At 41.5% G+C, this 15,373-nt stretch overlaps 2 protein-coding genes across 2 annotated transcripts in view; both read left to right on the top strand.

Moving 5' to 3' along the window:
* LOC139816067 (uncharacterized) overlaps positions 1 to 15,373 on the top strand; it is a 233,700-nt gene that overhangs the window by 176,261 nt on the left and 42,066 nt on the right. Inside the window, exons 5-6 of the mRNA XM_071783386.1 lie at positions 5,804 to 6,020; positions 6,094 to 6,427. Of these exons, the coding sequence (XP_071639487.1) occupies positions 5,804 to 6,020; positions 6,094 to 6,427 (551 nt within the window). The remainder of the gene's footprint in view (positions 1 to 5,803; positions 6,021 to 6,093; positions 6,428 to 15,373) is intronic.
* Positions 10,593 to 13,552, top strand: LOC139816005 (uncharacterized). Its single transcript, XM_071783291.1, has one exon. The coding sequence runs from the start codon at positions 11,957 to 11,959 to the stop codon at positions 13,301 to 13,303; it is 1,347 nt and encodes a 448-aa protein (XP_071639392.1). The 5' UTR covers positions 10,593 to 11,956; the 3' UTR covers positions 13,304 to 13,552.

Here is a 15,373-nt window from a genome sequence, read left to right as displayed (position 1 = left end):
TGATAATAATGCGAAAGATCCATTAACGCGAAAAATAATAATGCGAAAGATACATTAACACGAATGCTAATAATGCAAAAGATGCATTAACACAAATGCTAATAATGCGAATGGTAGTTTGTTTTTACGCGAACCTACCTCGCTTACAACAACCCCGCTAAGGGCATTCGCAATCACGCCCGATACCTCGCGAGGTCCGCAATACTAAACGCAAAGATACCCTGCACGCCACGACGCGATCACGTGGAACCCATTCTACGGCTCCGCGATGATACGGTGTCCGACCCGCGCGAAGGACACCTCGCCAAGAACGACCCGGTTACGCAAAGCGGATTTCGCCGTTTCGCAATAATCTCGAATCTAACTCAAATTTCACTACATTTAATTACATCGATTACGCGATCACACACAACGGGAGTGTAACCGCACACGATCTCCGTGCACTGCATCCATACGCACAGATCCCGACTTCGATCCCAGGAACGGGATGCACGCGTGACTCTAATTACTCATTATTCTAAGCGCGCGTTAACTCTAATTACGTGTTATTCCAATCGCGCGTTGACTCTAATTATGCGTTCTTCTAAACACGCGTTGACTGTCGACGGCCGCGCGCGCGAGTTCCCGAGACGGGCAATTGCGTTTCACTTACTCGGCCGGGCCCTCTCGTAGTATTTCTCTCGGTATTACTTAGCGGATTTCACAACACTCGCGGCACAGCGCGACTCCCGGGAGGGCCTCGGTATCGAGACGATCTTACGTGTACGGCGCGGTGCTTGAACAGTGGCCTTACAAATTGTGCACGCTCGTCGGCAGCCAGTCGTCTCGGTCGTAAGGGTTCGGGTGACACCTCTCCGCTCGCAAGCTCGCGCGACAGTGTCGCTCTTCTGGCCCGGCGGGACCCCGCGCGCCTGCGCGCCGGGGTTGCAAGCCTTGTCTCCTGCTGCGCCCTATGCGAGCGCTGCGCCCGACCTGGGCGCCCCTCGCGTCTGCCTCCACCCGCCGACGGTGGTTTTAAATCCGCCCAGAGTTCGGCTGACCAGACCGCGACTCAAGGACCGGTTGCTCGACTGCCAGGCTGGCCGGGCCGTGGCTCGTTGACCGGTGGCATCATCCCGGGGGTGGTTCTATTCCTCGACGGGAACCTTCGTCGGGGCGTCTTTCTTTCCGGATCCTCCGTGCTGGGCTTGTTCTACGGCGTTACGGGCTGTGGGCCCCAGCGTGACCCGCCAGCCGGCCGTCCTTCCGCCGCAAGCCTCTACCCGTAGTTCCCGCGGTGCAACTCCAGTCGTTACAATACTCCATGGCCGCCTGCTCACGCAATCTGTAAGTCTCGCGGAACTAATAAATATAATTAGACCTACTCTTAAACGCCCACGCCTCGCATCTCTCGGGTGGAGGCACCACCCTTGACGCCTCTTTCGGCCGAGCTACCATCCGGACAGGGGACGTGACTTTGTCACGTCACAAATGGTACGCACGTACCATTCACAAAACGACTCCCATCAAGAAGGAGTAACTCAGGAAGGCAGTTCTTGCACTAAAAAAAGATGAATATAAGACAAAAGTAGCCGAAAAACAATTTGGAATCCCGAGAACTACGTTGAACGACTGGCTGAAGAAGAATAATGATGAAATAGCACACTTGGATGACGTGGCCGTACGATATCATGGAAGCTTCAAAAATCAAAGGGCGAAAATCAAAGTCAAGAAAGCAACAGTGGTCGAATTCCGAAGAGGATTTGGATAATATGTGCTGCGTGTGCTCAGAGATGACAAAGAACAGAGCTGACAAGGAACAGTGCATTTTGTGCGAGCATAGGGCACACAAGATCGTGCGCTTTTCTTGTAATTATTTTCCGCCATCGTGTTTATAATTAATAAATGTTTCCATTTTCTACATTAAAAAATAATTAATAAAGTGTATTCTATTATTTTTCATGATCGGAATTATGTATTTTTATTTAAAATCCAGTCCGAGGATAGAGTGACGACTCCGCCTCGACAATTTTGACATTTCAATTTTTGCACCTTTGTCGTTTTTACTTTATACCGGTTGAACAAAGCGACGTAGACCAATAAATACCCTTATAAATTTTGTAGCCAAATGTTTACTCTTTACAACAGTACACCATTTTACTAAAATTATTTGTTTTATTGTTAAAAATCAGCACCAAGAAAATAGTGACGACTTCGCCCTGGTCTCCCCTACTGTTCATCGCTTGTGCATATTCTTCGCGCCAGAGAACTCGGGTTTCGAAACGTGTTTAAGCGGGGAGCACACACTTCTGCACAACGCATAATGCGTAAGCATAAGAAAATTGATTGGTCCATACACATGTGCATAAGGAAATAGACCAATCAATTTTCTTATGCTTACGCATTATGCGCTGTGCAGAAGTGTATGCTCCTCGCTTTACTCGCACTAACAAGCGGTCTCCTAAACATCGTGTATTGCAGACTTATTCGGCTCTTGATCTACATGAAATACATGGTTGTTTATGGAAGGATTGGTCTATTATCTACGACTTTGACACATTTTATGGCAACATTTGCGCTGGTTCTTTGTGGCTGATAATCGTACCTGATAATGAATGTAAATATCATTGGTCTTCCCGACGCTTACCTGAACCCCTCCCACAACCAAAATTTTCGTGAGTGCGAGGACTTAAATAAGAGTCAAAACGTTAGTAAATCAATTGCTCCATAAACAGCTCCCAGACATGTCGAACACTGACGGTATGAATTATTACGTTCCGATTGTCGCAAGAAACAGCGTAATGAGTAAGTACCACCAATTTTTTGTATATATAATAATTTTACATATTTTCACATACTTTTACATATTTATTCGTATTCTTCTACAGTTTCGATAAGCCTCGTTATACGCCACATATCTTGGGAAGAAGATTTACCTTAACAGCTACAGCTTATAAATATTTGAACATTGGAATCAGCGTGGGATCTGTGTCTTTTGTGGAGTTACTTCTCGGTGATAACCGGGGAAATCAGATAATGTTACCACACGCAATGTGGACGGCATTCATTGAGAGACGTGCAGATATCGAACAACTTCTACATTCAATTGTCGGTTCATTACTATCGATTCGAGAATTGGTTCTTCAACTCGTCAAAATACATGACGAAGATATTGTAAAACTGACTTTACACGGTACTTTGTACATGAAATCGTCAACCGTACTCTTCTTATTTGAGCTCGAACACTGTGTCAAGAATGCATATTTTTGGCTGTGTCAAAATACGCATGAGGTAAATGTGAAATTTAATCGATTTGTGAATATTTTACAAAGTGATTGCATATTGCCGATAAATGCAATGCCGCAAATACCTTGCGCGATGTTTATGATTAAATATCAATTATAGATTGCGAATTATTAGCTTATGCCATAAGTAATATTGTATACGATGCAACACATGGCAAATAAATGTACATTATGGTAAAAATTTTCAGTTATTTTCCCCTCTGTACACTATTCCTCCATTCCACGTCATATTAGAATATTGTAATAAAATTAATAAAAATTAAATATCGCGACATTGGTAAAAAAAACCCGAGAGATACGCGATCAAGAGCGAGAGTGAACATGAATACGTAAGATGGTGAGTGAGAACGCGAATAAAGATGCGAATGATGGAGAAGGCGAACGCGAAGAGGACACCCAAGAGTGCATTATGGAGTAAGTCAGTGTGGGAGAGGACGCGAACGGGTGAGTGACACGGGTAAGAAGGTGAATAAGAAAAGATGGAAAGCCTGAGAGAATGTGAACACCGGTGAAGGAGAGAGAGAGGGGGGAGAGAGAGAGGGGGAAAGGGGGAGTGGGAGGGAGAGAAAGAGGGAGGGAAGAAGGGAGAGAGGGAGGAAGGGAAGGAGAAAGAGAGGGAGGGAGGGAGGGCGGCAGAAAGAGAGAGAGAGAGAGAGGGGGAGGGAGGGTGGAAAGAAGGGAGGGAGGGAAGGAGGGAGGGAGGAAGAGAGAAGGAGAGAAAGAGAGAGAGAGAGAGAGAGAGAGAGAGAGAGAGAGAGAGAGAGAGAGAGAGAGAGAGAGAGAGAGAGAGAGAGAGAGAGAGAGAGAGAGAGAAAGAGAGAGAGAGAGCGGGGGGGGAGAAAAAGTGAGAGAGAGAAAGAAAGGGGAAGGGAGAGAGGGGGAGGAAGGGAGAAAGAGAAAAAAAGAAAGAGAGAGACGATGTGCAAGCGTGCCGTGTGACGTCACGCGGCCCGCGGTGAACTCTCCCTCACCGCGGACCGACGCGGCCGTTGCACGCAGGTCCCTCTCTCGGTGCCCAAACGCGTATCCCCCTCTCCGCGGCCCCTACCGCTGACCGCCAACGCGGTTCCTCTTCTCCGCGAACCCCTTGCCCTAGAACACGGATCCCTCCTCATCCCGCGGAACCCTTGTCCTAGGACGCGGGTTCCCCCTCTCTTTGCGGACCTCTCGCCCACCGGGCATGGAGTACCCCGCGCCGCGGAACCCCCCTTTCCGCTCTCCCCTCGAAGCCTTTGTGTTAGAACCCGCCTACCTATCCTACTGAGGTATTTGTAACGTGTTTCGTATATTTATAATTATTATAAATTAACGTTTAATTATTTATAAAAATAAAAATATTTAATGACAATTTAGCGGAAGGTACGATTTTAGCATATTTCTTCTATAGAAACGCTCTTGAAGCACGGCACGACATGCGGCTAGGCCGTCGAGCCTCGAGCGGCGAATATTGACATAACCTACTGCATGCATGCATATGTTGTGGTCAAAGTCAAAGTCTGAAATGCGCGCGGCATTTCTAGGATTGGCTGATCAATTCTGTAAAGTGACTGGTCAATCCTGTGAAATGTCCAAGCGTCTTGATTAAAACAGTTTGTAGAAATAGGCTGGCAGATAAATTAGTTTTTTTATGCGGAGGAACTCTGCCCCTTCTCCACCTATTTGTGTATTGTCCATACACACTATATACACACATCAGCAATTAAATTACTACAAAACTTTGACCAAGACGTTTGGCCATTCGGCAGAATTGATTAGTCAATTCTAGGATTGCCTGCGTTTCGGGCTTTGACCATACACATACACTTTTCCACCTACACAACAATTGGTTTAGGTTTAGGTTAGGTTGGTTTTTTCGGGGGCCTCTCTGTAGGGGAGGGCGGAACCTACTGCATCCACGCACGCAGTTTTCCACTTACGCAACAATTGGTTTGGGTTAGGTTAGTTTTTTTGGAGAGAGAGCTTTCCCCCCGTAGAAAAGCGGATCCTACTGTATTCACGCATACACTTTTCCACCCACACAACAATTGGTTATCTTCCTTCTAATGTTATTCTCAATCCATACAGTGGGATATAATGTGAGACACACATTAGTGAGTTTTATGATTGTCAGGTTAAAATCTAGAAAACTATAGAAAAACCCGAAGATAGGACATCGATAAATAATCTCTAGATATTGTGACAAAATTATCCGAAAAAATCCATCCTTTCGGAAGGGTGGTACATTCGGAAGAACAACCATTTTCTGTTTTATTACGACAATGTAGCTGTTATATTATTGTATTTGCTGGGTTGTAACGTACCTATAATGGTAAAAGTACGTTTAAATAGATTTTTTCATATTCTCAAATCTTAAAATTTATAACTTTGTAGTATTTTGTGAACTTTATAATCGTATTCTGCGGGAAAAAATAGGTAATGGTCTCGTATTTTTTCTTGAAAAGTTATTTTATGTGTGTTGGAATATGTCATTAAAATTAATTCTTATAAATAGACAAAATAATTAAAGTAATGTGTTGCAGTGTGTGCCTATTGATATGCCTGATTAGCGCTCAGATTTTGGGTTTCTGGCGCGATTTAAGAGATGGATGGGAGCATAGCACTCGACTCAAGTCACAGAACGCGATAATTGTCACCGCTAGCGATGTAGTAGGTGTACTGAGTCTCACAACCGTCTCCATTATTGGTTCAATTCTATGTTGGAAATATGTGCAAACTATCATCGATAAATTGGTTGATGTAAGTCTCATGTAATTAATAATTATTGCGATCGATATTGATATTTATCATACTCGGTTTATCTGCATCAAAGTGTGACGAGAAGCTGGGAATTGTTTCATCGAAGAAGATACGCCGATATACAATCCTTTTGACGTTATGCAGTCTCCTCTATTCCATTGTCCTGTCGTGCCTCGATATCTACACATGGAATTATGAGGTGAAGCTGAACAAGAAGCTGAACGACAAAGGTCCAATCAATTACGTCCCCCTATATTTCATGTACATAGTTATTATCATGATGGAAGTTCAGTACGCTGTTGCTACGTACAACGTATGCCAAAGATTCTGCAAGCTCAACAAGAATGTTGAGAATATCCTTAAGAGTGGCAGGATCACCGATCAGTTCAGAAAGGACCTTGGATTAGGTGCGCATTACTCATTGTTATAATTAGATTTTTCAAAAAAAGGTAAAAATAAGCGCAAGTGTACGTGTTTCGTATTAATAGTATTCTATTTGTATTATCTACTACAAAATGATATTAAGAGGTTTGCGCCGAGTGAATATGATAAATTAATATAACATTTTCTTAATCATGTTTCTTTATTATACTTAAAGCTAAATAATAGAAACGGCCAAATTAAGAGCTATTAATAGGTGTATATTTATTAAAACCAATTTAACAACGAATGTGTTCGCAATATAAAAACAACGTTACGTTTCGAGCCTTACTTGGCCTTTTTCAGAACAAACCGCATAATTCCAATTTAATCGTTTCTTAAATTTTAACGCATCAAATCACACTAAAAAGGACTGAGAATTCGCAACCGTCGCAACATGTAAAAAGTCAAACACTTCAGGTATTCGTCAAATGTACATTGTCGGTTGTCTCCTCCGCCGCAAGAACAAGGCGAACGTCCGTGATGTCCCTGCATTCGCGAATCTTTATGTCACCCGACCGTCTTAATGGCAACTGAACACAGTATAAAATTACGATAAGAGACGCAAATTAATTAAGTAAAGATTTGTTAAGCGGGACACTCACATAAGAAGTCAGTGCAGCGAAAGATACGGAGACTTCCTTCATCGTTTCAACAGTAGGTATGTACGTGTGATCATCACGAGAGATTACATGCGACTGTGGCAATGCTCGCTTCGAAAGGGCACGGATTGTTGTTAAAATTTCATATGTGATAATACGTTCAGAATATCAAAATAGGCATCGTTCAATAACTCCGTGTCCTTGTTTAAGTTTATACCGTTTGCCTGTTCCTTTATATGTATCATCTCCGCCGTTAATCTTTTTTTATAATTGCGTTCGATTTCCAATATACGAGCATTGTCCCAATCAAATGTATGACCAAAATTCACGCTATGCTCAGAGACAACCGTATGCTTTGTTTTATCTAATCTAATGTTGCTTTTATGCTCCTTTAATCTCGTTTGGAGTTGCCTCTTTGTCTGGCCGACGTAGGAAGCATCACAATTTTTGCAATCGATCTTATAAATTACATCAGTATTTGTGAGAAGGGCGTTCTTATCTTTATGAACCTTAATAATGTTGTTAAGTTTGTTTAAAATGCGATATCCCACCAAATTTTCTGATTTATCCACTGCTGATGCTATGATTTTTGAAATAGAATTTAAATATGGAATGGCAATAAAACTTTTTTTTTTTTTGTAAACTTACTGCATTATTATCTCTTTTAATATTTTTTGTTAATTGTAATTTCCTCAGTCTCATATTAATTCGAGATAATATTAGATCAATGGGATATCCATTGCTTAGTAAAACATTGATGATAAAAATTAAATTCTTTCTAAAGAACCTCGGGTGTGACAATAATATAGCCCTGTCGACTAGGCTATAAATTGTTCCAATTTTATGTTGGAGTGGATGATTGGAAAAGAAACTCAGCAGTCTGCCCGAAAAAGTCTCCTTATGAAACCAATCTGTTATGATGGTGTCATTTTCTGTTATAAGCATTACTTTCACATCACTTCAGAGCATTTGATAACTTCAAATATGAGTTAATAATATCACACCGTAAGAAATTTGATTGGCTGACGGATTCAGAAAAAAATTAATCTTTACAGCAAAATTAAATCATAACGAAAACTTTTATCCGCCAGTGATTAAAAACAAATTCAAATTTTTTATTGCTCGACTACCTGGTTAAATTTATAGATAGGTGCACAACGTTTCGGCTCACGGTTAGAGCCCTTATCAAGTGCCGTCTGAAATATATGAACATCGCAATATAACACATAAAAATATAAATTAGAAATTAGTCATAAAAACAGAGAGCATTACCTAATCGTCAAAAAGACTCGTCATAAGTTAATCAAGACCTCCTTGCGTTCATGGGAATGTCCCAGCATTGTCACAAAGCACAAACTACGGGAAATCACTCACATAGAACCAATATACAGAGAGAGAAATGCGACAATCAATTCTTATGTGTCTTAAATATTAAAATTCCACCACCAAGCATCTTAAGTTTGAGACTTTCCGATATGCTATGTTATATGAGTGGAATTACTCAGGAGACTGAACGCTAATGAGGAAAAGAATCAAGGAGTCAAAAGGTTGCCAAGAAAAATAACAAATATAAACAATTAAACTGACGAGATGACGCCGTCGTATACAGCGTTTAGATTATCTGTATCTCTCTGAAGATTAATAATGTTGTTATGTTTCTTTATAAAAAACATTTCAGCAATCTCTCTCTTTTTCGTATTACACTCCTTGTGTAAAATCTTAGGTTCAGACCACTTGAAATTATGGTTATTGTGTAATCTATGTTTGCTCACAACAGAGTGATTGCTGAAATGTTTTTTGATGTCATTGCAATGCTCCTTAATTCTAGTCTCGAGATGTCTCTTAGTTTGCCCTATATAAGAAGCCTCGCAGCTTCCACATTCAATCTGATAAACAATATTGGTTTCTTTGTTCTTTGTCAATCTATCCTTACCCCTTTTGATAACTGTGTTCAGCTTCTTCGGTATCGTGTATAATACTTCAAGTCCGACATTTTTTAAGGTACGACATATGCCCTCGCTTAAGCCCTTAATATACGGGATCACTATATGATTACGCGTGTCGAAGGAAACATCTGAGAAATCATCGCCACTATCTTTTCTGTTCTTCAATTGTAATAGTCATTTAAAATTAAATCAATTGAGTTTTCTTGTAGCAGCACAGAAACAGGAAGGGAGAAAATTAACAAAATTAAATTTGAACACACTGACTCTTTTTCTGACATAAATATTTCTATTGAGCCATTCCATTTCCTTAATACTACGAATACGAATCCGCTCGAAGTCACTAATAATAAATGGTTTCTGAATTTCTCCAAAAACGGTAAACTGAATTTATCTCCAAGCTGTAATAAAGAAGAAATTTCCGAAGAAATATCGACATTGGAGAAATTCAAAAACCATTTATTATTAGTGACTTCGAGCGGATTCGTATTCGTAGTGTTAAGAAAATGGAATGGCTCAATAAAAATATTTATGTCAGAAAAAGAGTCAAAGTGTTCAAATTTAATCTTGTTAATTTTCTCCCTTCTTGTTTCTGTGCTGCTACAAGAGAACTCAATCGATTTAATTTTTTTGTAAAAATTAATTTTTTCTGGAACATTTTCTGGGTAGCTCGGCGAGGTAACAGGTGGAACGGGAAAGAGAGGAAAAGTGACGGAAAAAAGGATTGAAAGAGGAGAGGGAATGGGGAGGCGGAAGCGGAGGCGTGCAGAATGTGGAAAGTAAGAGGAGTAAGTGGAGGCGAGGCAGTAGATGCAGCGGAACGGCAGAAATCTGCGTAAGAAGAAGAGGCAGGTGAGTGAGGTTATGGCGGCGAACTGGGCGAGGAAGGATGTGGCACCAGAGGCGGGAGTGGTGGTTGATATTTCTCACGTGATCTATTTGCCGCGCTCTTCGCAACGGGTGAGATGGAGGTGTGCACGAGGAGGGAGCCGAGCGGAAGGTAATGGTGGCGCGAGATGGGGAAGTGAGAGGGCAGGCACGGGACGCGGACGTGGAGACACAAGGAGCGGCGACAGGTAAGGACGGTGAGTCGAGATGGCGCTGAGGTGAAGGCCGAGGCGGCGCTGGGTTACGAGATGACGGGCGACTGGTAGCAAAGGTTGGTAGGACTGACAAGGGGAGGTCGCAGCTGTACCCACCGATTTGGATCTCCTTTTACGTGGTGAATCTGTATGATAAGTACATACGTCACGTAAAAGCGTTTTGTCTAATGCGCCTTAGAAATAGTATTTTTTTATGTTTGAAATATCGGCGATTTGGCCGCGATCGATAGTGTAGGTTATGAGACCGAAAGTTAGCCGCATTATCGATCAGTGCCGTGTGGCGTAGCGAGCTGGCGCAAGGTCTAGTAGTAACGAGGACGCCGGTTCGAGACTACTGGTGTTAAACTTTTTTTTTTATACATATTTTTTTATACATATTTATTTTAATACATTTTTAATATATTTATTTACCATAAAATAATAGGAATATATAATAGGAATTATAAAGTGGGTTATGAAATGATACAAATACTTACAAATAAAATATTTTTACGGACAAAAATCAGATGAAATAAAATAGATACATGTTTCGTAAAGATGGTTATTCTAACGCTGGCAGTAAAGGAAGACAAGCATATATTACTTTCTCTTTCTTTCGCGCTGTATCGTTACCAGATGTCAAATGTGAATCACTTCCGATGTTGGCCTGTAAGAATGACCCTCGAAAAGAATTTTTGACCTGCCTTTGGGATCGGAGCGGAAAAGCGAGAGGGCTATGAGAGAGAAGAGAAAGGTGGTTCGATTCTCTAGACCAATAAAAAGATCCTAAACGACAGGGAGGGGGAAGCAGAGAAGGGGGAAGAATGGGGATGTAACAGTTAAAAAATTCAAACTTGGTCAAACTTGCTCTGTAAGCGAAAACAGTAAGACGCAAAAGTTTTGTTCCGCAGTATTAGTTTGTCATTACGCGATTATTGCAATATGGCAGCATCCGAAATTATTGACGACCGACCATCCACAAGTAAAGGACATGAAGAAATTGTGGAGGAAAGGGAGCACGCTTTCATGAGTTCCTACAAGCAGCAGGATATTACTGATGGTCTACGAGTTTGTCATCAAATTTTGGAAAAGCTACAAATTATTAAAGGACCGGCAAGTGAATTAGTATCTCCTAAAGCATTAACTTATCTACCTCAAGAAGATATTCCGGGAGATGTGACAGAAAAGTCGCAATCTTCTAGTTCTTCACCAGTGTTAAGGAGCGTTGTAACCGGGCCGCGAGGCTGACTGCGAGGCGTCTGCTGTCAGTCTCGTGGCACGGATTCGACCCGCACGGGGTTGATCGATCACGCTCTCCTGTGTGGTCGATCACGCGTTGACGCGACCCTTTGGGAGAGGTGTGCGTAGGCTCTCGGGGCCAGAGCGAGCGATCGCGGGGGGCAGACTCGATTCGTACACCCTAGCGGCAAGTTCTCTCCGCATCACGGCCAAAAATTTGTGCGTGGTTTCTCCACCGTTAAGCGCAGCATCGCCGCCAATCTTTCGCTGAGTGCGTGAGTGATAGATACTCTAAACGTGATAATCGAGCTCAACCCGAAGTTTAGCTCCGGACCTTTGTCGTCGACAAGCGGGAGCGTTTGCAGTCCGTCTCGCGGCCAAGAGTTCGTTTGCTCCGTCCGCGGAGCGTCCGGTCGACGCACGGCAAGATCCGAGTCGCGTCGGCGACAGACCACCGCGTCAAGATCTCAGATCAAATTCTGGCCACGACAGTGTCCGTGTAATAAAATCTACATTGTGGAAATAAATCGCGTGACCAATAGACGAGTTTTCATTTGCCGCCCTCACCCTTGTTTCGCACTCTATCTGAGTGGCTCCGGCATTCATCGCGATCCGACAAAATCAAGTCGAGCATAAAACAACCAGAAAAAATGTCAGTTCCTAGCACGAGCACAAGTGTAGAAGACAGTGGAGAAGAATTTAAACCAGTACTTTCTAAAAGATTAAGAACTGCAGATTATGCAGATTATGTACCACTCGAAACAAAAATTAAAATCGTGAACATGACGAAGCAGCATCCGAAATGGAGTTTGAAAACAATTCACAAACATGGAGGTAGTGCACTTCGCTCTAAAAAAGATTTAAAAAAATGGCAAGAACAGATTGAGAAAGGTAGTGGAGTAAAAGAAAAGTTTGATCTGATCAATAAATGGACTTTTGATCGTTTTGTTGAAGCCCGGCAGCAAATGCAACCCGTCTCCACAAGAATGATACAACAGTGGGCTTCTCAAGCTGCTCTACAATACCAAGGACCAGATTTTTTATTTACTGCATCACATACTTGGGTAAATAAGTTCAAAGCATCTCATTTCATTCGCCAAAGAAAAGTTACGCGATATTTAAAATCAAAACATGCATTGGATTTACCGACAATATTAAAAGAAACAGATAAATTCCAAAAACGGAACGCAGTAAAGATTCCAAAATTCCATCCTGATTTTGTTATTAATACCGATCAAACAGATTGCGAATATCGTGTTGATGTGCGTAGAACATTGGCCAAGAAAGGAGATAAAAATATAGAAGTTTTCCTTGGCGATTTCAACAAAGTTACACACAGTTATACAGCACAGTATGCAATTACTGCTTCTGGAAAACTTCTTCCGAAAGTGTTTCTGTGTATGCAAGAACCTAAAAGAATTTTTGGACCTCGTGTTTCCGTTACTTTCGAAGAATTAACAAAAAATTATGGAAATGTACATGTGACAGCATCAAAATCTGGAAAATTAACGAAAGAACTTTTCTTAAATTTTATTAAAAACGTGCTTATGGAATATTGCAATAAGGAAGAATTTTTACTTATTCTAGATTCATGGGGAGGTCAAACAGATTCAGCATCTTTAAATAATATTTTTACTGATGATAATAAAAATTGCAGCTCAACTATTGAAATTATTCCATCTCATTGCACTCCGTACTGTCAACCGTGCGACGTATATTTTTTTCGTCAAGTAAAGGATTTTATTAAAAAGCTGCAGAATTCTGTAGAAGTATTACAGAATAATCGACAATTATCTACGAGGGAATATGCTATAAAAATTCATTCCCTCATTCATCATCAGTTATCCGCTCACATTTTTCAAAATATGATAGAATATGCGTGGTTTGCGTCAAAATTAATACCGGAAAGAAAAGTTTTTTTAAATGTTAATGAAGTTTGCTTTTCAAATACTATTTGTTCATCAAAATGCGATTGTACAACGTGTGCATTTATATAAGATGTGCTGTCTGTAAAAAATATTTATGTTTTTCATGTTTTTATGACTTATATCATCCGACCCAATGTCAACGTTAACATTGGAAAATGTATAATTTAATCGTATATTAAATTCATTTATAATCGTTAATTAACATACAATGTTATTACCTCGCACAAAAGTTATAATTAGCGTATATTAACATTTTATTTTTTAGTTTATATTGACTTATTTTTAATTATAATTATTCATTGTATATACCCGGATAATATTTTACACTTATGCTTTCAAAATTTTCTGCGTTAGAATAACCATCTTTACGAAACATGTATCTATTTTATTTCATCTGATTTTTGTCCGTAAAAATATTTTATTTGTAAGTATTTGTATCATTTCATAACCCACTTTATAATTTCTATTATATATTCCTATTATTTTATGGTAAATAAATATATTAAAAATGTATTAAAATAAATATGTATAAAAAAAATATGTATAAAAAAAAAGTTTAACACCAGTAGTCTCGAACCGGCGTCCTCGCTACTACTAGACCTTGCGCCAGCTCGCTACGCCACACGGCACTGATCAATAATGCGGCTAACTTTCGGTTTCATAACCTACACTATCGATCGCGGCCAAATCGCCGATATTTCAAACATAAAAAAATACTATTTCTAAGGCGCATTGGACAAAACGCTTTTACGTGACGTATGTACTTACCATACAGATTCACCACGTGAAAGGAGATCCAAATCGGTGGGTAGTCAGCTGCGACCTCCCCTTGTGAGTGGAGAGAGCGACAATAGAGAGAAGGGCGGGTTGGCAACGGGATCGACGGACAGATAGAGAGATCGAGAGATCGAAGGAGGGGGTCGATGGATCGAAGTAAAGAGGAAGGAAACGCACATGGTGGTAGTAGAGAAGGTAGGTCGTAAAAAGAGTAGAACAGCAGAGGAAAGCAAGCGGAGAACATTGAAAGATTTGGTTGTGATAGGGGAAAAAGTTAAGGTAGAAGCGATAGAGGTAAGTGCGATAGAGCGGAGGGTGTGAGGAGGGGGAAACAGAGGAAAGAAGACGAGAAGAAATAATTGCAAATGAGAAAGTTAACCTGCATGTGTTTTTGTAGATAGCCCGGGATGGAAGGAAGATGCATAGTGGAAAAGGAGGTGGTGAAGAAGGTAGTGGAGGAGAAAATGAAGAGGGTGCTAAAGGAGACGGATTAATAGAAGGAGGAGGTAAAAAGTCTGAAAGGAAGGATAGAAAAAATGGAGTTAGGAGGTGGAAAAAGGAAGAGGGAAGAGTGTGAGGAGAGTAAAGGTAAGATGGGGAAAAGGAAATGGTGGATAGGAGAGGAAGAGAGAAGCAAAGAGGAAACGAGGAAGAGGAATGTTATAATAAGGATGTAGAAGGAGAGGTGGGTAGGAGAGGAATCGAGTTTGGAGAAGGTGAGGGAGCTTTTTGAGGAGGGCCTGAGGGTGAAGGCGGAGGTAAGAAAGGTGAGGGTGGTAGGTTCGAGGGAGGATTGGGTAACGTTGTTGGTTAGGTTGGGGAATGAAGAGGAGAAGTTGAGGGTGATAGAGGCAAGAAGGAAAGCGGGAAGTAGGTTAAGGGTAAAGATAGACGAGGACAGGTCGGTGGAGGAGAGGATAAGAGAGAGAGTGGAGTGGGAAGGGAGAGTAGGAGGGAGGGTGGAGGTGAGCAGGAGGGAGAGGGTGCCGGAGGAGAACAGGAGTGTGAAGATGACGGAGGAGGAGGAGATTTCGAAGGAGATGGAGGACAAGCTCCTCATGGGCCCGGAGACGAGCAACAGACCCATGACTTGAAGTAGACAGGAAGGAAGAACAGAGACAGGATGAGGCGGAAGGAGGCGAACGGGGAGGCGAAAGAAGAGGGAAGGGTTAAGGGAAGGGAAATAGATTATTGTGAGGTCGCATAAGGCCAGGAAAGGAAGGAGGGGGTTTGAGACTTTTTGTAAAATTGTTGTTAAAACAGAATGTGTAAGAGGTGTTTGTGAGAGGTTTGGGAACGTTCCTCGTAAAAAAACGCCTTGTAAACCCTGCGGGGATACACAATAAACGGACATACATACAT

This window comes from Temnothorax longispinosus, chromosome 7 (assembly GCF_030848805.1).
Source record: "Temnothorax longispinosus isolate EJ_2023e chromosome 7, Tlon_JGU_v1, whole genome shotgun sequence".
Classification (NCBI taxonomy): Eukaryota; Metazoa; Arthropoda; class Insecta; order Hymenoptera; family Formicidae; genus Temnothorax; species Temnothorax longispinosus.
The sequence above is the reverse complement of the archived record's forward strand: the minus strand, read 5'-3'. Positions and strand labels throughout refer to the sequence as shown.